General features: G+C 41.2%; 1 protein-coding gene across 1 annotated transcript in view; it reads left to right on the top strand.

Annotated features, from left to right (window-relative positions):
* Positions 1 to 19,395, top strand: part of efna2a (ephrin-A2a) — an 82,514-nt gene extending 63,119 nt beyond the window's left edge. The window contains exons 2-4 of the mRNA XM_086275339.1: positions 9,926 to 10,218; positions 15,276 to 15,341; positions 16,865 to 19,395. Coding sequence (XP_086131465.1) covers positions 9,926 to 10,218; positions 15,276 to 15,341; positions 16,865 to 16,989 — 484 coding nt within the window. The 3' untranslated portion in view covers positions 16,990 to 19,395. The remainder of the gene's footprint in view (positions 1 to 9,925; positions 10,219 to 15,275; positions 15,342 to 16,864) is intronic.
* Positions 19,396 to 21,554: the final 2,159 nt, after the last annotated feature.

Genomic DNA, 21,554 nt, shown 5'->3' on the forward strand with positions numbered 1-21,554 from the left:
GAGATTCCCATTGGCGAACTTGGACACCAGCCATCAGCTCCTTCATTCGTACATCTTTTTGAGCCAACCTTGTCGATACCAATGGGGCCCCAGTGCTGTTTGTGCTGTCGACAGTGCCAGCGTTGGTGCTGCATCATGGTGAATGCCCCTCAGAAAACAAGGAGACTGATATAGGCATATCATGCACTCTGCCTGTCAGCTTGTCAGAAATACCGTGTGTGCCGGAGCTCTCAGCTTGTCCATCTGACTAACTCAACCTGCTTGCCCATCCATCAGTGGCTTTGTCTCTGTATCTGACTGCCATCGGGTCTATTCTGTCTTTACTTTTTGTGTGTATTTTTTAGCAAACACATCACCAAAGTGGTAATTATCCTTCCCGGGTGGGGGGCTCAAGAACAAGGTTTGTTATGTTAATCCAGTCAGTGGGCGTTGGGTTGTATGTGCATATGTGAGTGATGGGCAGCCTGTTTTATGTCTGACTGTGTGTATGTGTACATATGTGTAAGAATTTCCCAGGGATTGACACAGGCAGCACTTAATCCGCAGGGGGGCTAAGTTGCCTGTCTTGGAGAAATACATAATAACCTTTCAGATGTGCTGAATGTCACCACAGTGATCTATGGGCGACATTATTCAGAGTGACAGATGTGGAACTTGTCAAAACAACACAGTTTGAGCTGCTCAGGAGTGTGTGCCAGTTGTGGGTTGAGGCTTTTGATGGTTTCTTTTTCATGTTGGCTTCGGTGCATGTACAGTGAGATGTGCATGTGTGTTATGTGCTCTATTCCATGCTGTTTGCATGTGTTTAACACAGAAGTGAGGATCAAGAGCTAATCTGCATAATTAAACATGTACATCTGTGCTTATGAATCCCAGTACTTCGATTTGTGTTAATTTGGCTTTACATTATACTGAATGCATTAATGCTTTCAGTGTTACATGTGTTATTTTGTTGAGATGAGCTTGTACTCTACGCTATAGTATACATCCATGTGTTGGAAATGTCTAGATATGTCAGCCTCAGTGTGTTTGTTTCCAGGGAGGTACCATATTTACTTTTCCTAACGTATCTAAGCATCAGCAGCAATGCGATGGGAGACACAGGAGAAGACAACAGCATGAGAAAGGAACACCTCATGCTGGGGAAAAAAGCAGCTAAAGAGTCCTAGCCAGAGGATGATGTATGTGTGCGTGTGTCTGTCTGTGTGCATGAAGGAGTCCTTTTAAACATTCAAACAGAATGAGCAGAAAGCAGATGATGCCATGGTGAGGGAATAAAAATACAATAATGGGGGAAGAAAGTTAAGACAAAGGAGAGAACAGGAAGAGAAAAGAGGCGGGTGGGGGCGTTGACAGTCGCGAAGACTGAAAAGAGGAGATAGCAAGAATGTCAAAAGATGCTGGAGCTGAGCTCCAGAAAGGAAAGTGCTGGGAGAAGAAGAAAGAATAGACAGGGAGTAAATGAAGCAGAAGTGACTGGAGATGAAGATTGAGGGAACGAAAGTAAAGAAAAGGAGGAAAAGACAGAGTAAAGTCAGGAGAAGATGAAGATGGAGAGATAGAAACAGAGAGTAATGTGGAGTTAATTGGAGAGATATTGAGAGTGACTGGAGTTATGGTGTAGGAGACTGAGACAGCAACATAACTGAGGCTACTTTCAGCCACACACGTCTACAAAAGCCTGCAATTTCTTCCTGCCAGAAAGCCAAATGAGGTGAAATCGTGCCTGTTTTGAATATGAAATGTTACATTTAAAAGACTCCACATATTCATTTGGCCAACAGTGCACAGAATTTGCCAGGGTTAGGCAGCAATACTGGTGGAGTCTCTTTGTGCTGGTGTGTGGAGGAGAGCAAACCGGATGTTCATTACTCTCAATGAGAGAATGGTGATAAACTGCGTCAAGCTAGGAGTTGGCAACTAAAGTTGGACAACAACTTTTGAGTTGACTGAAGATGTGACAGTGAATTGGATTTAAAAATTGAGCCAAATCCAATTCTTCCACCTATCCTGCTTGCAACCCCCCCCCCAAAAAAAGAAAATCACCTCTGTGCAGAAAAAGTATCTACAAAGACCAAAAACTTTTTTGTCTTATTTTCATGGTGTAAGTTGCGCATTTTAACATTAGAGTTGCTACATGTGTTGACACGTCATTCCCATCACTTCAGATGAAGACAACCTGCATCATGTGCATTCTTACACATGATGCAACCCAAGCAGAGATTCACTCATAAATCCTCTGCCCCGTAACGCTAAAAGAGCCCAAACATCCTCATCCTAATTCTTCAGTTCAATTTGCACCAAATCACAACAACAGTCTCCTCAAGCCTCTTTATATTGTAAGGTAAAGATCCCAAGTTATCAGATAGCAAGCAGCAATGATAAGCTGAATGGGTGCAACTCACTAAGACACATACATGTACCTGCAAGTTAGTCTCAGTAACAGACTAATAAAATACTAGACCTGTTGGCCTGATTGTCTACTACTACTGCTGCTACTACTACTAATATGAGCGACTGTCCGTCTCCCAGCAGGCCATATTTCTTTGTTGGATAATTCCATTAGAAATGCTACAAAATGAACATACACCACAAATGTGGTTGAGAGTCTCAAATCGTTGGCTTGAATAAGCAGTGATGATGTTCAGCAGAGAGCAGTCAGCTATCATGATTATTTATAACAAAAATAATAATAATCATACCCAGTACAGTTGTTATGGAAAATTAACTATAGCATGAAGGCTCTAAACGTGTTATTTTATTGGCATAAGTTGGGCATTTTAACATAAGAGTCTATGGGGAATTAATTCCTTAGTCAGCCTCAGGTTGCCGTTAGAGGAACTGCATGTTCTGTCACTTGGCAGTTGGCTTAATTTGACTGCCCTATGCTTTGCACTTTATTTGGGCACAGATGCTGCACACACACACACAAAAAAACAGCATGCAGACGGAAAACAAAGTTGTTTACACAGTAAAATCTGAAAGCTGTTCCCTTAAATAAATCAAGCGATAAGTTATTTCAAGAAGTGAAGAAGTGTCCAAAAATCCAGTGTCGAGAAGTGTCTACCAAATGAAGACGTTGTATTTTGAAATGGTGCCTCCTGTAGTTTTTGCGGGTTTGTGCAGCCAGTTTCTTTTCTCCTCTGAGCCATTTTTACCAAAAGCAACTGGATCAGAATTTGACTGACAGACCAAGAACGGAAGAAAGAGGTTTTTCTGGGTTTTTTTGTTTTTTTTGCAGGCCACGGTGTGAGTGCACCATAAGTGGGAGTGACAAAGACAGATCAAGTAAAGCTAAAGAAAAGGAGAAAGTTATAGAATGAGAGTGGGATGACATAGTGGGAGAGAGAGAGAGAAGCATCCTTTGATGTTTGGTGGTTGATGGAGCCTGCTGTTTAGGACGCAGGCAGGTATGGTAAACATCCAAGGCTTCTCCAACCAGAGGCTTTGATCACAGCCATATTGAGAGAGGATGTTGATGACTCACTGTCGTCAGAATACTAAAGAGTGGCCACTACACGCAGGAGTACAGTTACTACTGTATGGAAAAATACAGAACTTGCAATTGTAGCAGATACGCACATCCAGAAAAAAACCTCAAAGACATGTTTTCTCTCGTCCCCTTTTTGTTTGGATCTTTTATTTCAACTTTTAAGCTCTCCCATTTCTATTTTCTTTCATCCTGATATGTGCACACAAAACCATAAAACACTTTAACGCAGATCCATTTCCACTGATTATGGTCCAAGCCTCAGAATGATCCTTTTATATCCAGATGAGAGCCACCAGCCAAAAGCCAAGTCTTTCAGCTGCGTCTGGCTAACATCACCAGACAATTCAATTGCACTGAGAGAGTGAGGAGAATTTGTGAGGCATCAGAGGATTATGAATGATATCATATTGCTCAGGTTCATACACAGACAATATTAGAAAGAAATTGCTTCAAGCGGCGGAACAAAAAAAATATGAAAAGACCATGTACTAAACAACATGCACTCCAACAGCAGTCTGTTTAACAGGCATAATTTAAGACAGTGTTTTCATAGACACTGCTTAATTTCAAAAGCATAAAACATAAAGTTTTAAATCTTTATCTTTGTACCCCTTCAGAACTTAATTATCAATATGCTAGAAATACAAACACATATCTTTCCCTGGAAATGAAAGATAATCAAGTTTTTTCAGCCGTAAAATAACAAGCATGGACATTATTTCTTGTACCGGTTGTAAAAGTAAGATAAGAGAGATAAGATAAGATAGAACTTTATTAATCCCTCGGGTGGGTTCCTCTGGGAAATTCGATTTCCAAAAAAGCACAGCACCGACAGAAGTTACAGAGTTATACACACACACATATATATAAATACAGAGACAATATAAATAAAATATACGAAGGGGATAAATAGAATAAATAGGAATAAAAATAAAAATACAAGTGAATTGCACATTTCAAGTATTGAGGTCTATTGCACCGTTGACTATTTACAAAAGTATTGCACAAAAGGTATTGCACAGTGAGGTGAAGAGGCACTACAGCTTAGTTGTTCCCCCCTCCTTTGTCCTCCTGTTTCCCCTCCCTCTCCCCTCCAGAGAGGAGTTAAACAGTCTGATGGCGTGTGGGACAAAGGAGTTTTTAAGTCTGTTAGTTCTTGTCTTTGGGAGAAGCAACCTGTCACTGAACAGACTCTTCTGATTGTTTATGGCCGTGTGCAGAGGATGCCTGGCATTGTCCATAATGTCCATCAGTTTCTTTAATGTCCTTTTCTCTGCCACTGTCACCAGAGTGTCCAGCTTCATGCCGACCACAGAGCTAGCCCTCCTGATCAGTTTCTCCAGCCTGGATGAGTCCTTCTTTGCTGTGCTGCTCCCCCAGCACACCACAGCATAGAAAAGTACTCCAGCAACCACCGACTGGTAAAACATCCTCAGGAGCTTCCTGCAGATGTTAAAAGACCTCAGCCTCCTGAGGAAGTACAGTCGGCTTTGGGCTTTTTTATACAGGTACTCTGTGTTGCATGACCAGTCCAGTTTATTGTCCACCCACAGCCCGAGGTACTTGTACTTGTTGACCACCTCCACCTCCTCCCCCTCTATCTGAACCGGCAGTGGACCTGCTCTAGACCTCCCGAAGTTTACACTGAATGAGTAAAAGGATTAGTGAAACTTTATAATTTTGCTCTGTACTTTGTTGTAAGCTACCTTAAAGCTTCTTTTGTGCCAAATGTTGAATTATTATGATGAAATAGGGTTGGGGGGAGTTATTGTTTGTCAAAAATGAGACACTCTATGAAAATTGGTGCAATCCATACTGCTTTCTGTTCAGTCACTTGAAATTCCCTCCAAGATATTCCATGATCCAAGAAGTGGAGGCATTTAGGAACCACAGAAACTTAGCGCATGGTCACGTAGTGCATAAAAGTCATCAAAGCTCTACTGACTCAGTAACTGCAGAGCTACAAATCTCCTCTGCCATTAACAACAGCCTCCAAACTGTGTATCAGGAGCTTCATGGCATGGGTTTCCATGGTGCAGCTGCTCCTGTACGTATAATGTGTAGGTAGCTCTGATGTTTTCATTGCAGCCAGTTCACTAACTCTGTAAATTAGATCCTTCTGCATAGCCCAGTCACTGTTTGTGCAGATGCTTAATTTATGTAACTGCAAGCAGTACCTGAGTAATAAGTACTGAGAAAGGTTTTGCCTATTTAGAGAGCGTACAGAAAAGGGTGGTGGGTTGATCTAATGCTGATTGGTTGACAAATGGGCTGGCACAGGGAAGGGAGTGACAGCGGAGTTCATCAGGAGTGAGAGAAGCACAAGAAAAAATTTTATAATTTAAATTTTCTCCACTGAATGGCCAACAACAACACAAGCAAGAGTAGCACACAGACTGGTTGTACCAAATATTTTTGACACTGCCCCCATCTGACAACAGATACTCTCTGCAGGTAGATGAGCAGTCCGAAGCTGCCCACGGATCGCTAATAGACTGCCAATGTGCTACCACAGCTGAGCCAGAAATTCCCCATGAGGTTTGCCATACTTGCTGCAGTCTTTTCCTGAATTATCGGTGCCCACACTTTGAAAAAAAAACTCCACACTAAAGGAATAAAAGAAGTCGAAACAGGCAAACAAAAGCCATCACAATATTGTGTATGAAACTTCACAAAGTTTGATACTTTTAAGCTGAGAGGATTGTATTCTTGTGTTTACAAACTAGCAACACTGTCTGTCTCACAAAAAAATCGAGAGGCACAAGCCACAACGGTGCCGAAGAGATGTCACAACTGATGGCGCACCCTTCAAAAAAGCAGAAATGACTATATTTAAAGAGGTTTAAGCCTCTAAACCTGAACCACTGAACCATTTGGGTGTTAATATTCGGGACTCAAGCTGCACCTAGATATTTGGGAAATGACTATGTGTTGTTTGTCGGTTTGTCCAACAGTTTACCTGCATGCAACCTAGGCTTGCTCAAACGTGGGTGCGCAATGGTACTTAAACAACAATTAGAAACCACAAAACATTTCATAATAAAGCTCTTCTTGGCAGATTTTGCCAATAAGGGACAAGAAGATGCCCGCTTATAGAGATGAAGTGTGTTTAAAAGACTGTTCTATTGCAGATGTAACAATGATGTTACAGTGCTCTGACTATGAGCTAATAACACTAAGAAATTAAAGCCCTGATGTTCAGCAAAATGTAATTTTCAAGACTTAAGTTGCAAATAAATTACATCATAAATAGAAACATTTATGAAGCTTCATAATGTCAGCTTTTATTATGAGTTCTTTAAATATAATGTTGCACAATACTGTTATATCACTGCTTTCACAGCTTTGAAATATACGCACATACAGATTCAAAGACATCCCATTAAAAACACCAATAACACACAGACACACACACACACACAGCTCTTTCTCAAAGAGCCGTGTCTTATATGTGAGTGCATTCCCATGTCTTTTTTGGCTAGTGCAGTGTGTGTGTTTAATTCCAAATGACACTCAGCCTGAGAGTGGAAGACACGGGACACACAAACTGTGACACACACCAACATGCGCTTTTTAACAGCTCACAGTGCAGTGGCACACCTGCACGTTCACCCACTCACCTGCACACACGGTTTCGGCTCGCCTCGGCAAATTAGGAATGCAGACAGTGTCACAGGAGCAGGGCAGGGCACTGATACAACCTAATGTATCCTGGCACATTAGCCCTTTCTTGGATTGAGCATCCTCACCGAGTGAGACCCACTTTGCCATGCTACCATTTAACCGGCCACACACACACACACACACACACATGCTTGCCTGCATGAACACACACACATCCGTACTTTGCTGCATATCCAATGTACTAATGCTCAAGTGGTAGTCATCCATAAATGTATCAGCGCACAATCAATAGGCAAAGCACATTTGTCTCAGATGAAAAACCATAGTCATATAAATTGAAATGAAATATAGAAAACTCCTCTTCCATCTGCTCTTCTTCCATCTGGCCTCCATCTCCTCTTCTGCTTTCCTCATTTTTCAGCTTTATTCTAAACTAATTTCATGCAATCTCATTACCCCATATTTGATTGTCGCCCTCCTCTCTCTGCTTTTTCTTCTCTATTGTTCTAGCTTTGCACATATTTCCCTTCCTCCCCCACCTTTTTTTCTCTCTATTTCACCCCTTCTGTTCTTTGCTTTCAGGCTTTTTATTCTCATTCTATACATCTCTCCCTCTGTTTCTCCCTCTGCCTTCCCCCTTTAGTTGTTAATAAGAGTTGATTGGGAGCAGAGAGAGCCAAGAGGAGCTCCCTGGTGGATCAATGCCTCTAAATGATCTGTTCAAGGATCCCTTTAGAAGCTGCAAAACGCACTCTGATAGGGCACCGAAGCATGAAGACGCTCATTTCACATCTAACTCACTTCCTGATTTGCCCTCTGGGAGAGAGATAGGACTGCCGTTATAGGGATAATTTGTCCCAAAGCTAAATATCCCACTAACCAAGAGTGCTTAGACCAAAATGTCTTCATTCTAGGCAATCAATTACTGCCAAGGTGAGGGAGAAAATGATGAATTTGTTTAAAAAGCCCAAGCCGCCTGTGTGCGTGCTGTCTGTGACAACTAGATTGCACGACAGCTTGGTTTTGTTTAGGCTATGCTTATTTGATTGAAGACATTTTCCTGCGTCTCAAATTTACCGAGCTTCGACATACAAGATTTGATAACGCGGTGTAATGAATTTTAAATGTACTTGAGGTGGTACATTTGGAATTGAATTGATTGTAGCTGTGGTGATGATAATGAAGGTAATGAAAAACACCGGAGGACGTGGCGGTTGCAGACATCGACAGGTTTACTTGACCACAAAGAATAAAATGGATATTGCACTGACTATTTAAAAATGCATCGAAATGTTAGATGGTTTACTGAAAAGATGTTTATACTTTTACTCTACAGAGCTCATTTTTGCCCTGCTTTTTAAAACACATCTGCTGTGCTCTTTCATAAGGTATTGGCTACTAATAGAAAGGAATTAAATGCAATTTCCTACAGGAAACAATACATTACATTTTATTTTAATTTAACTTAACTCAACTTAACTCATTGCCTGTTTAACTTAACTACTGAGTCAACATATACTCTGTCCTGCTGATATAAACATCCCAGAGCAATCAGCACCAGTTGCCATGTTTATTAATCAGCAAACAAAAAAATAGCCTCCAACAAATGCAAACGATTCATTATAAACACACCGTGCATTATTTGAAATGTATGTCTATAGAAAAACAAGGCAGGGAAATCCAGAAGTGTAGAGAGGCAGGCTGCACGCTGTTGGTTTTAGTCCTCATCTGCATTTGTTGACAATAACAAAAATATAGAGTATCTCCAGCCTCATCCTTTAAAGAGAGACTGTTTCACTTCACTGACTTCAAGATTGTAAACAGAAGTTCAGTTCTCTTATAAACAGCACTGGCACCAAAATATAAACATAAATAGAGCCTGTATTATAAAGGGAAAATGTGCAGCCATATGTTTTTAATGTATTAAAAGTGACTAGCAGAGGTTGCTGAAAAAGGATGAAGGGGCCAGCATCTCATGCGTTTCCATATCACCTGCATTCTATGAATATTATAAGGGACTGCCGCAGTGTAGAAACTCCAGGATGAGCGTTTTAATACCAATAGTTTTTTTTTCTTTAATAACTTGTTTCGGTTCATGATGCCAACCTCACTGATCTGCATGCTTGCTGAACTAAGTGGACACCTACAACAGCAATGTGTGCTCTCTACCACGATGACCTACTTCTCTTAAGTATCATACCACAAGGTTCATTCAAGCACGCCGACTGGAAAAAAAAAAACCTGTATTTGAAACATGCCTCGAATTCCCATAAATTGTAGTTTACCGAGCTTTATTAAAATAAAATTGGTTGCTAAACTGGCATAGCCAGAGGGATCATCATTGATTTTTCTGGCTTTAACAATATATTGTTTTGTTTGTTTTTTTAAATGCCCTCTAGGATTTTTTTTTCTTTTCACTGACTCAGGTGGTTTAAATCAGAAAAGCAGTTTCAGTGTCCTTGAGCAATATATGGAAACTCTAAGGAGTGTTGTTCTGCGACCTTTGATTTGCCTCTGAAGATGTGGAAACACAAAAATGTTCCAACAATCGCACAATTTCATATGGTTACATTGCACCGGATGACTACGCTAGGCAGATAGTTTCCTTTGTGCTGTGCAGTCATACAGAAATTGTAGTAAATATCGATTGTTTTTCAGGAATATAAAGATTTTTCTTAAAACGTAAGTCTTCCACGGTCTCATTTTACCACAGAAAGCACAGCTCCTCACAGATTCTGCGCAGATCCCTGAGTCTGTTCGCTTATTTTTTATTCATGAAGAATGTTTCCTTTTTTCTGTGTCTTACAGGTTCTGGCATGGAGAGTACAGGGTGGCAGTGAACATCAATGACTATCTAGACATCTATTGTCCATACTACGAGGGGCCTCCATCCCACGGACGCATGGAGCGCTACATCCTATTCATGGTCAACCATGAGGGCTACACTTCCTGCCAGCACAGGATGCGTGGCTTTAAGCGCTGGGAGTGCAACCGTCCCACCGGTCCCGATGGGCCCCTGCGCTTCTCAGAGAAGTTCCAGCTCTTCACTCCTTTCTCCCTGGGCTTTGAGTTCAGGCCTGGACACGAGTACTACTATATCTGTAGGTTATCAGCCAAGTAGAGTGTGTTTCTCTGTGTTTGGGGAAATTGTGTGTGCAGGTAAAGATGTTTGTTATCTGTGTGTGTGTGTGTGTGTGTGTGTGTGTGTGTGTGTGTGTGTGTGTGTGTGTGTGTGTGTGTGTGTGTGTGTGTGTCTGTCTGTCTCCTGCTCAATTTGCATTTGTAAACAATATATAAATATGCAATCAACAGAAGCTGATTGAGAGAGTTCTCAAACACAGCCCGCACAAATACACCTTCCATCTCCTATTCGCCCCTCTCACTCCTCCCTCACTTTATTTCTTAGCGCATCTCGCTGCTTCTGTCGAGATCATAAGTGGTGTGCTCGGCAAAGTGGTAAAAATGTCAGCAGGCGTAGTTTGTAATCATTTTTATATTAGCTCTATTGATGTTTCTCCTCACTTCAACAAGTGATGTATTAGTATTACCCCCCTGAGACTACTTTTTTGAACAAAGCTATCATTCCCCCAGCAGGCGTGGGACATATAGTAGCTTCAAATTACTCTTAAACATTGTTTTCAACTTCTCAGTGTGGGATGGATTTACCGCATCCGGACTGTTTAGTGCAAAATCAGTTGGTAATCACAGAAAAGCAACATTAAATTAACTTTGGGAAGCTTTACTGTCAATGTTCAAACACAGGAAAGCACCACTTTTCCTTTTTATGCTGTAGGAGCTGCAGTTGTCTGTTTTAGTATCCAAACCACCTGGGATGAAACGTGTTTTTCACAGAGCGCACAATTACAAGGACACCAAAAGCAATTGAAAAAACTATGTATGCTGTTTTATGCTTTTTTTTTTTTTTTTTTTTTTTTTTGCTTTCATTTGTTTGGTTGGCTGATTTTATTTTTCTTTGTCAGTCTCAAATGACCATACAGTCATTTGATGAGTTATGTAAACTCATCATTCGTTTTTGATCAGTTTAATTTTTAATAAGTACATGTCAGTCAGCAGTGTTAGAGAAAATACTTTGCTCTTGCAGGATTCAGTTTGCCAGCAGATAGCTATAACGACTCAGGAAAGTCATCCTATTCTTTTTTTTCTGACTTGACCTTTGAGATTCTCTTAAGAAAAATCTTATTTTGTCCAAAAGATTTTTTTTTTTACTGCGTGGAATTCTGCCAGTATGCAGCCTGACGGTCTCTTCATTTCTCCTTACATTATCGCTGCACAGTTGGCTGAAAAACTGACCTTGACCTTTTTAGCAGGAGATGGAGCATTCTCACCATGACTCATAATGGGAAGAAGGTCCTGTAGCACCAGTTTCAGGTCAGGTTATAGAGGGAGTTTTTTTGTCCTTGGATAGTGATTCTCATTTTACAGTGATATTGTCTTCATTCTGAGAGTACAAGGAGACTTTAAGCAAAGAAAAAAAGTTAGATATAGATAGGCAGATTCTGAAACAGGTTTAGTTTTTCAGGTTTTATTTCTCATGCAGCAACAGTAACTGGTTTTGCAATACAATTAATATAAAAACAAATGCGCAATGCGAAGATACAACACTTTTGCATTACTGAAAAGTTTGCATTTAAGACTATTTGTAGGTAAAGAAACTTTTTTTAAATGCTAGTTGTCATCTACAAATATTTACCCAAGTCTGTTGTCTGCACAACCACAAAGACACAGCAGGCGAGAGTCAGGGAGCTGAAGAGGCAACGATAACAGCCACCCGATGTCCCGATGCACTTTTCCCAGTTGGCACACATACACACAAGCACACATTCTTCTGTTTTCAGTCTCATGTAGGGATGGTTTGGGCCCCTCTAGTTAGTTGCTGACTATGGTATTGTGCTCACGGGACCCCTAGGGATAGTGTGTGTTCCACATGACTAGAATGCTTGTGAATGTGTTTCAATATATATCTGTGTGTGTGTGTGTGTGTGTGTGTGTGTGTGTGTGTGTGTGTGTGTGTGTGTGTGTGCTGCGGGGGGAGGCCTGGTGTCATGGGGGTCAGTTGTCAAGCGATTGTGAGTCCGTGAAAGGCCATGTCCATCATCTTGACTGGCAGGCTAACACACATTCTTGCCTCTCACCGTCACTCACATGCTCACATTAAACACACTCATGCACAGGTCAGTACTGATGTGGAACGACAACGTGCCGACCGTTTTAACCACCCGGCCTTTCCGCTAAGTGCCTTATTGTGTGCGTCCTCTCTGAACATACTTGTGAAGCACATATTTGATTGGCATTTGTGGTCACATCCATGAGAGTGCATCCCTGTGAGTGCACACTGGTGTGTGTATTTGTCATGGGGCTGACATGTTGACAGGTCAGCTCCACCCCTTGCTTCTCCCAGCTGTCATCTGATGAGGCTGAGTGGTTTTCAATGGGTTTTTAGGAGACTTTAGATTGTGGATGTGCTGGGAAAATGAGTCACTGGGTGAATTGGTGTGACTTTTAAAAATGACACAGGTGAAAATTGTTGGGGGTAACAAAGAAGAGGGAAAAAAACCTTTCTAGCCATTTTGCCTTTTTCAGTCAAGCCAAAGCAGAAACGTCCACTAGGACAAGCCTTAATGCTAGGCCCAAGTTCTTCTGCCCACTACAAGTAGTGCAGGGAGATAATCTGAAAAAAATTGATGGATAGGAAGTGGCCTATAGATAAGGCCTTACAGGGTAAAGGAGGTGAAGGTCAGAGAGAAAGATGGAGGGAGGAGTCGTGGGCTAAAAAAGAGGGAGGAGAGGGCAAATGAGGGGTCAGATTTATTTCCTGTGCACTGTGGATCTCAACATGATTCTCTATGGGGTCACTACTGGGTTGTGGCTTCCTCAAGGGAGAAGGCCAGTAGGTCTCCACGCACACTTCTGCAACCAACTGTGCGTGAGCACATTCTTTTACACATCTGCGTATGTGTGTGGGTGGCTGTGCTCGTCAGCATGTCTGACTGGTCAGAGACTTGGACACAATCTCCTTTAGGGTCTCCAGCTCTATTTCACATTGGAGCGAGGTGGGACTAAAAACCCAGATTCAATTTCACTTACTCTACTTTGAAGTTTGAATCACACTAACTTTTTAACATTTTTTTCTTTTTCTTTTTTTTTTGGCATTCAATCTGGGCAGCAAGCTGGCTCAGTGGTTTGCACTGTTACCTCACGGCAAGATAGACCTGCGACTGTGGGGAATTTGCATGGATTTCCTTCCCCATTCCAAAGACATTCAAGCCAGGTTGATTTGAGAGTCAGTTATTTCCCTTAGGAATGTGAGTGTGAATGAATTTCAGTGATCCCTTACAAACTTGTTTACATTGCCTAACGTGCTTAGTGTGTTTATGGGAGCATATAGTATGAGGACATAATATATGAAACTCTGCACTTGCTTAAACTTCTAAACACTGCAACTGCAAAACAGTTAATTAATTAATTACTGGATTAATGCTAAATTGTGACAAATGTTTAACATGTTAACTGAAAATTTTTATCTTTTGGATACATTTTTATGTCATCTGACATATTCAGTTAAATTAAAGTTTTTAAGGGCACGCTGCATACCAAGGTTTTGATAATAGCTCTGCAGGAACCACCTTGCTGTTGCAAACATGAACCGTGCTATCTTTGGTATTTTTTTGTAGACTCGGCTAAAGAAATTATGAACAAAAGATGTGTTTTTGATACAGGCTGCTAGTTACAAAGTGCATAAAGATACAAATTGAATTTTTTTTTTGCTAAGTTATCTTTTATGTGTAGACACAACATCTCTGGTTTGTTCCTCGAGTTAGGTGACTTTTTAATGCCTAAATAATTCATTGCTCAGTATTAAGTGGCTTAAAAATAAAAATTCCTCTGAAAATGCTCAGGTACAAGGACTGAAAAATAAGTGGGAAAAAAACATGTCCAAAGAAAAAACTGAAAGCCTTTTTAAAGGTCTTTTGAACTTTTCGTGGGGTTTACTACAAATGAAATTCAACACAGCCGGGCTTTCTTTGCATTCTTTCTTTCTTTGCACTGGCTCAACAAAACCCCAAATCCCATCCATTGGAGATCACACCAGTGGTTATCAACTAAGCCGTTCTCTGTTTCACATGTCCTGTGACTCTTTTTCAACACAATACTGCTACAAATAAGAGAAAAGACTAATGCTAAGTAAAGCCATCTTTGGATTTATTTCACAGAGCAGTAAAATAAGCATTTTAATTTATCGTTGCATGAGCCCTTTAAGTTTCAGTTTATATCTATGGTCCTCAAACCACATCTGTATTTGTGTATATATAGAGAGGTATCAAACCTCGTGATTTAGGTTAAAGGGGAGGTCATCATCAAAGTTACTGTCCTATAGCCTAATAAAGGAAAGTTTATCTGCAAATCAAAGTGATTTAATTGTACTGATTGAACAGGTATTTTTAGTGTGTGTTCTGTGTTCTAGTAGCTCCAGTTCCAGCAGTGTAAAAGAGACTTTTACAATTTTTTGCAATCAAGAATTTTTTTTTACATTTTCTGCATTAGGCAATGCACAGTTTGTGCTTCATTCATTGATTTTAGTAGGGTAAGACTTAACAACTTGCAAATATAAAATGTATGCCACCAGCCGAGAATCTCAATTGCACATAAAGAATGCTGTAAACACGAGAATCAGTGAAAACGTGGCCAATTTAAAACCAAAACTCTGAACATACCCCAGCACAAGATACTACAATGATTTAGCCAAGTAAAAAGACAGCCACTTTCGTGACACTGAAAACTCTGGCTTTAACCTCAACATAGCTCACTAAGCCATTGATCACGCTTCACAGTACGCCCCTCTGGAGAACTATGGCTCGTGACAACTTCTAAAACTTCTAAGAAAGTTTGGCTCCTTGGAAGCAAAGTCTAAAGAGCTTTAAAGTATCTCATGACTTTCACACAATACTGTTGGTTCTTACTGGCTTGCAATATATCAGTTATTAAAAATGAAAAAATTCTGTCAAATCTACTTTTGGTTCACATAAACACAAAATAATCTTGTTTTATATTTGGTTATTAAATGTATTTGGTTTGCAATCAGCAGCAAAAATCACGTTATCTCTAAACTAATCTCCACTTTCAATGTCTCTTCTCACAGCATCTCCTCACCCAAACCATGTGGGGCGGGCATGTCTAAAGCTGAAAGTGTATGTCAGACCTCCAGGTAAGTCACGCTCTATCTACACACACATGCTCACTCACAAACACACAATGACATATACACACAGAGGTCCAGATTGGCTATCAAAGTAAAATTAGGGGGAATAAGAGGTCTGATAGAATGCCCCGGCAACAGACCTCGCTCTGATTCACAGACCGGCCAGGCAACACTTTAACACCTTTACCCACAGACACGCACGCTGAAAAAACACACGCGCGCGCCCGCATACTGACACATTCACACATGCGAGCGCACACGACCGTGCGCAGACGCAAGCACACACTTACAGGCACAGAGAAGAGTGCACCCACATACACACACACATAAGCAAAAAGTGGCATACGCACTTCACATCAAATCACATCACATCACACTGGGTGTGAGGGAGACCTTCTGTCCTTGTAGAAAGAGAACAGAGCCGGCTGAAAGTGCTCTCTAAGAATGTTACCAAGCCTCAACATCATCAGACTTGCTTGAATCACTCATAGGAAACAGAAAGCAATCTAATAATAAACCAGCTGCATGCAGTAGAAGTTTAATTTAAAGATTTAAAGTTTTCCTAATGTTTCAGGTTTGTTTTTAAAGTTGACAAGGCAGATGATGAGAAGATGAGGGATGACTTGCTTGCCACGTCACTGTGCAGCTTGCTAAAACACACACCTTTGATAAGTGCTTCCTCATAGGCAGAGCGCAGTGCTGACACTAGTGAGCCATGCTGTCCAATGATAGCGCTGTTTAAAAATAACTCAAGAGAAGCCTTGCGTACATGGGGATCAGAGTATGGCAAGCATTACATTATACTTGCGTTATCTTGAAAATCTACCTGTATTTTCTACGAATGTGGATTTTTATCCCCCTCCCCCAGCCTAAACCCCACCAAGGAATCAAACCTGGGTAGTTACACGTCTCCCTGGATAATGACATGGCTTTGAAGAGCTTCATAAAAGAGAGTCAGCTTACACAGCTTTCCAGGTTCAGATCATTCCATATCTCGCTAAGGGAAAAGGAAATTCTCTCCTCCTTCATAATTACTGAAACAATGTACATTCTGTCGTTGCTCCAGCTCCTCTTTGAGTTGCTGTTAAAGCAATGTGTCTGACATTGCAGCTTCCATCTTTTCTGTGAAATGTTGTCATTCGATTGAGCTCTGAGCAGTTGTACATGTGTGTGAGTGTGTGTGTCTTTGTGAGTGTGTCTGTGTGTCAGCTGCTCCAGATTCTGAGTCTCTGTGATTAAACTGTAATTAGGTTGGTTAAACCCCCTGCAGAGCTCAGTTGCCGTCGTCTTCTTTTCCTCTTCCTCCTTTGCCGCTCCTTAGCTGTTAAAGGATGAGAGTTTTGTGCTTTGCTGCTTGCTTTCCACCTCTCCCCAACCGTAATCGTTTCACTTGTCTACCATTTTTCTTTGGCTAAATCCACCCCCTCGTTCATTTGCTGTGTTTTAGATTGTTTTGTCTTTGTCTGTGCGTCCTCTCTCAGTTCAGATGTTTTGTCGTTTTTTTTCTCTTTCTCATTTCTTTGTTTCAGATGGGTCGGGATATGATTCTCCGGAGCCTTTCCTGACTGATGGAAGTTCAAGCTGGAGGGCAGGGTGCATGACCCTCTTAGCTGCTCTGGCCTCACTCTTCTTGGGACTCTTCTACTGGCTGTGACCCTTCTCTCCTTCTTCATGGAGCTCCCGCCCAGGGATAATGGGCTGGGCTGGCTGTCCCTCTCAATCCACCACCCCTCAGGGAAGCCCTCTGTCTCCGTTCCGCTCCCACCGCCACCTCAATACAACCACCAACCACCCCCACTGCCAGCATCCTTTATGGCCCAGCCACGGACACCCTTCACAGGCCTGACTAAGAGGGCTGGGTCTTAAGCTGTCTGGGAAGTTGTCGTTTATCTCTGGTCCCTGAATTCCAGGTGGAAAAGCACCTCTCAGCTGAAAAACACAAGAGAAATGCCTCTGCACTCATATCAGAGGGTCCTTTTGATTTGACTATTGACTCTTGGCCACTGATGGGGTAGATATCGCCATGGCTATGATTAAACTTGTCGTTCTGGGGCAATTCCAATCATGCAATCACGGCAGAATGCATTAAGCGATAGGCCTGGATGCACAAAAATTGAATTTTGCTCACATTGCTATCCAATCCTCAAACCAAGAATTGGAAGTGGCCAAGCTTGCATTGTAATTGGAATTCTATGCTATGTGGACCAATTCCAGCTGCAACAACAATAAGAGCAATTGCATAGAGGAGAGGAGCACAGTGGCTCAGGCTGTGCAGAAAAGAAAGGGGGAAACAATATGAGCACAGATTTACATGAATACGTCCATATGGGAAATGTAATATTACACGTGTTGATATTTTCAGATCCAGTGTAGAGTCACTGCAATGTGATACAAAACTCATGCAGTTTTAGAAGAGACTCAGATAACTCATTTAAATGACAAGTATAACCATAGCCTGTTTCATTGGGAGGGTGTGGGGGTGTTCGGGGTAGGTTCGATGAGATGTAGATCTTCAGGTGGGATGTGTTCTGTCTTATTCGTGTTTCTAAACAAAGCATTTATCACAGCCTGGCCAGCACAGGCGTCTTCAGCACTGTCTAATGTTGAATGGGTCGGGTGACTTTTGGAACCATGATTTTCTCATGTATGAATGTACCACTGGTCACCCACCTCTTTGTCTTTCTGTATTATTATGACTGTGGTCACTTACAGTACCTTCTCTCAGACTGGCAGGATGAAAGAGTCAGGGATTTGAAAAGATGACATGTGGGAGTTGGGGCGGGGGGTGAAGTAAGGATGAACGGAGAACAGGTGAGAAAAGGAGGCGACACTTAAGTTGCATGACCACTGTGAAACCTTCAGATCAATCTTGTTTCTAATGATGATATATATTTTTTCATGGGGAAAATCAGAAACACCCTGCTGCCGCTCCTTTGCTCTCCCTGAGACTTTTTCAGACATCAAAAGGAAAATTTAACCTCTCTCCTCACACGGTTTCTCCTGTCTGGCTTTCAGTCGTTGATGGATTAGCTTGGGCCCGGAGATAAATGGACCCACAGGGTGAAACTGACTGGAAATCAGCCCTCAGAGCCCAGGCCAGATCACAATGGACGTAAACACTGACTGAAGCTGGTCCTGGGTCTGAGGGTTAAACCAATAAGGGAAGCGCATAGACTGTGGCAAATGAGGCGAGATGTGTGTGTGTGTGTGTGCGTGTGTAAGTGTGTGGTAGCATCACTAAATAACACATATGGGTGTATACGCACACACACATTCACATACACATGTTTAGTCTTTGATAACGAGACTGTTCCTCTGAGATGGTGGGAGCATTCATGGTCATGACTATAAAGGGAACAGCACAAAGAGAGAGCGAAGAGAGGAGGGAGGGGGGGAGAGAAAGCATGTGTGTATGATGGGACTGAGACCTCTTTAATGTTGGGAAGTGAACATAATGAGTAAGCACTGTGAACACACACCTGCATACACACGATGACCCATGTACAGATATACACACGTAAAGACATGTAGAAGAGCGAATGCAGATCTAGACATTTACAAAGACATGGCATGAACATACACACATGTACAATCACACACCACATACACACACACACACAAGAAAACACAAACAAGGGGAAGCACTTCTTTCCCAACTTCATCTTATTTTTGTAGCATTTAAAATCACTGTTAATTACTCCTGTGTGGAAAGCAGTGATGGGGTATAGCCTGTGGAAGATTAAAAAAATGTGTCTTCTCTTCTTCTATTCCACTGATGCTGTCCTTCTATTGTTCTTCTTCTTCTCTGGTTTGTGATCCATGGTTGGTAGTGGTAGGATGCCTCCGGGGCTGAGCGTCATGTATGAGTTTGTCTCCTTTTCTGTTTGTTGTGTTCTTGTGGACGCTGACCTCAGTCATTAAAGTCAGTCAAAAGTAAACACAGAAGTCAGAGCAAGGAGAGAAACACACAAATAAAGATTGTCTTTTTGTCTACTCGGAAATCAAGCCAAGTGAGTGGAATTTCTTCAGTGGAAATGTGAATTAACTTTGTTTGTTTTTTGTTTTCTTCCTCCAAAGTGCTGATGATTGTATTCGTATATTAGACTGCACCTGGGTCTTTATTTTGCCCAGTCTATCTTCCTCTGACATCAAAGCTGTGGGACGGTGAGCAGTGAGCTCTGCCAGTCAAAGCATGAAATTATTCAGATGAAATCACCCTCTCCAATCTTCAGCTGTTTCTCCCTCAGTGATGTGACAGCTAATCTGAACTGCTGACAACAAGGAGAGTGAATAACTTGATAGCCTTTCCTCTTCTGTTTCCATCAGATTTCAAGAAGGGTGGCCTGCAAGTGCTAATAACCAAGCAGTGTCTTCGAAGTTGACCTATTACGCAATTTGTAATTGTAAATGCTGTAGCAATGGTTGGTGGTCAGTTCAGGCTTTTTCTACTCGTGGCTCTATATGAGTAGAGAGGGGAAATCATTCAAATGATCATTTAAGGTACTCAGATCTGGCTATGACAATAAGAGCTTCGAAGACCTGCTTTTAAAACCTTTTGTTTGGGATGGGCAGCCAATCGGGAGAAAGCTTTCTTCAAGCGGGGTGGTCTTTCAGAGAGAAGAGCTCGTTTCAGGCAGTGGATGAAATAAGTGGCTTCACAGTAGCTTAGTATAAGATAAATTATTTTGAACTTTAAATTATTCACACTACCATAGTCCCAGAATAAAAACATTGAGCTAGAAACGAGCATAAAAGGAGATCTCATGTACTGACTGCACTTGCACTTTACTGTATGCCCATGGTCTAAACTGCATTTAGAAGGAAAATACTCCACTAGATTTCTGATTTTCCAAAAGACAGATGAAAGACCTCCTCTATGCACAAAGCTGTGTCCAGATAGATTTCAAGTATCTCTAAGTTCATTTTTGTGCACTTGCCTTCTTTCTTTTAAAGGTGGAAATGAATGAGAATGCAAACTGAAGCTGAAATATTACACTCAAGCTTTAAACAAGACCAACACTTGCAGTGGGTAAATGTTCAGATAGGTGGCTCAAGAAGGAGTTAAATTACATTAAAATAGATTAAAGAAATAATACATGAAACAAACAAAATTCACTTGAAATTTGCTCGTTTTAATTGCATCATCTGTTTATGATGTCTTCTTCTGCACTGGTTTTATGGCATCTGAGCAACTGTCTTCAGCTGTTTATCTCAGTAGGGGGTTATCTCAAATCCTTAATATTTCACAACAGTGTGTCTTAATATTTTACTTCTATTTTTAGACTGTCTTTAAATTCTATAACATTATAAGCCAGAATTGAGTGGAAACTTTGAGCCGTTTGTTTACGACTTGTTTTAATTTTCACCAACATTGATGATGATTTTCCCTTTACACAAGCTGTCATTTAAGTAAGCGTTAACTGTTAAACTGTTTAAAAGAAAGCAAAAAGTAAATCAATGAGAATTAGTTTTCTAACTTAAAAAACAATTGTTGTAGAATTCATCAATTTATTACCCTACATTTATTTTGTACCCCTTCCCAGACCTTTTAACCTATAAATCGAGAATTCACACACTGACAAATGTCTAAAAGCATAAACATTTGAGTATGAAAGGTCAAAGGTCAAGTCTGAACAAACATGGATGTAATGCTGGTTGGAGGAGGAAGATTGTGACCATTCCACTGTCTCTGCAGCTGGACTGATCTAACAAGAAAGTTTAATGTTTAATAAGTCAAAATGAAATGTTCACTTAAGCTTGTTAGGTTTTCCCCATATCCGGACATAAACAGCCAGACAGACAATGGGCACTTTTCCCTTTTGGGGTTTGTAAGGGCTAGTGCTAGCTTGAAACACTCATCAGCTTTGTTTTAAAAGCGTTATTTGAAACTACTGACTTGTCGCTTTTGGCAACGAGATGTAAAAAGAATATCAGAAATGTTGTTTTGGGGGAAAACTGAGGCACATGAATAATAGATGAGCTTTGGCTTTCCATGTTTGGCCCTCCTGTGCAAAGCGGGCTAATGGCTATCGATGTCTCTAGTTTCCTTCAAATTGCTTCACATGAGAGCTCAATTCAAATGGAGAAAGAGTAGACTGCAGTGAAAAGGAGACGAGGGAATGAAATTATCTCTGAATATTGAGATGCACGCTTGGTCAGCCAATTCGTTGTCCTGACAAGTATCAGGTATCAGCGGAATTAGCCTAATGTTAAATTAAG

Source organism: Aulonocara sp. 'chitande type north' Nkhata Bay, linkage group LG19 (genome assembly GCF_057382095.1).
Source record: "Aulonocara sp. 'chitande type north' Nkhata Bay isolate Kocher_YH1m ecotype deep benthic linkage group LG19, A_spYH_male_GT1.1, whole genome shotgun sequence".
Taxonomy (NCBI): Eukaryota; Metazoa; Chordata; class Actinopteri; order Cichliformes; family Cichlidae; genus Aulonocara; species Aulonocara sp. 'chitande type north' Nkhata Bay.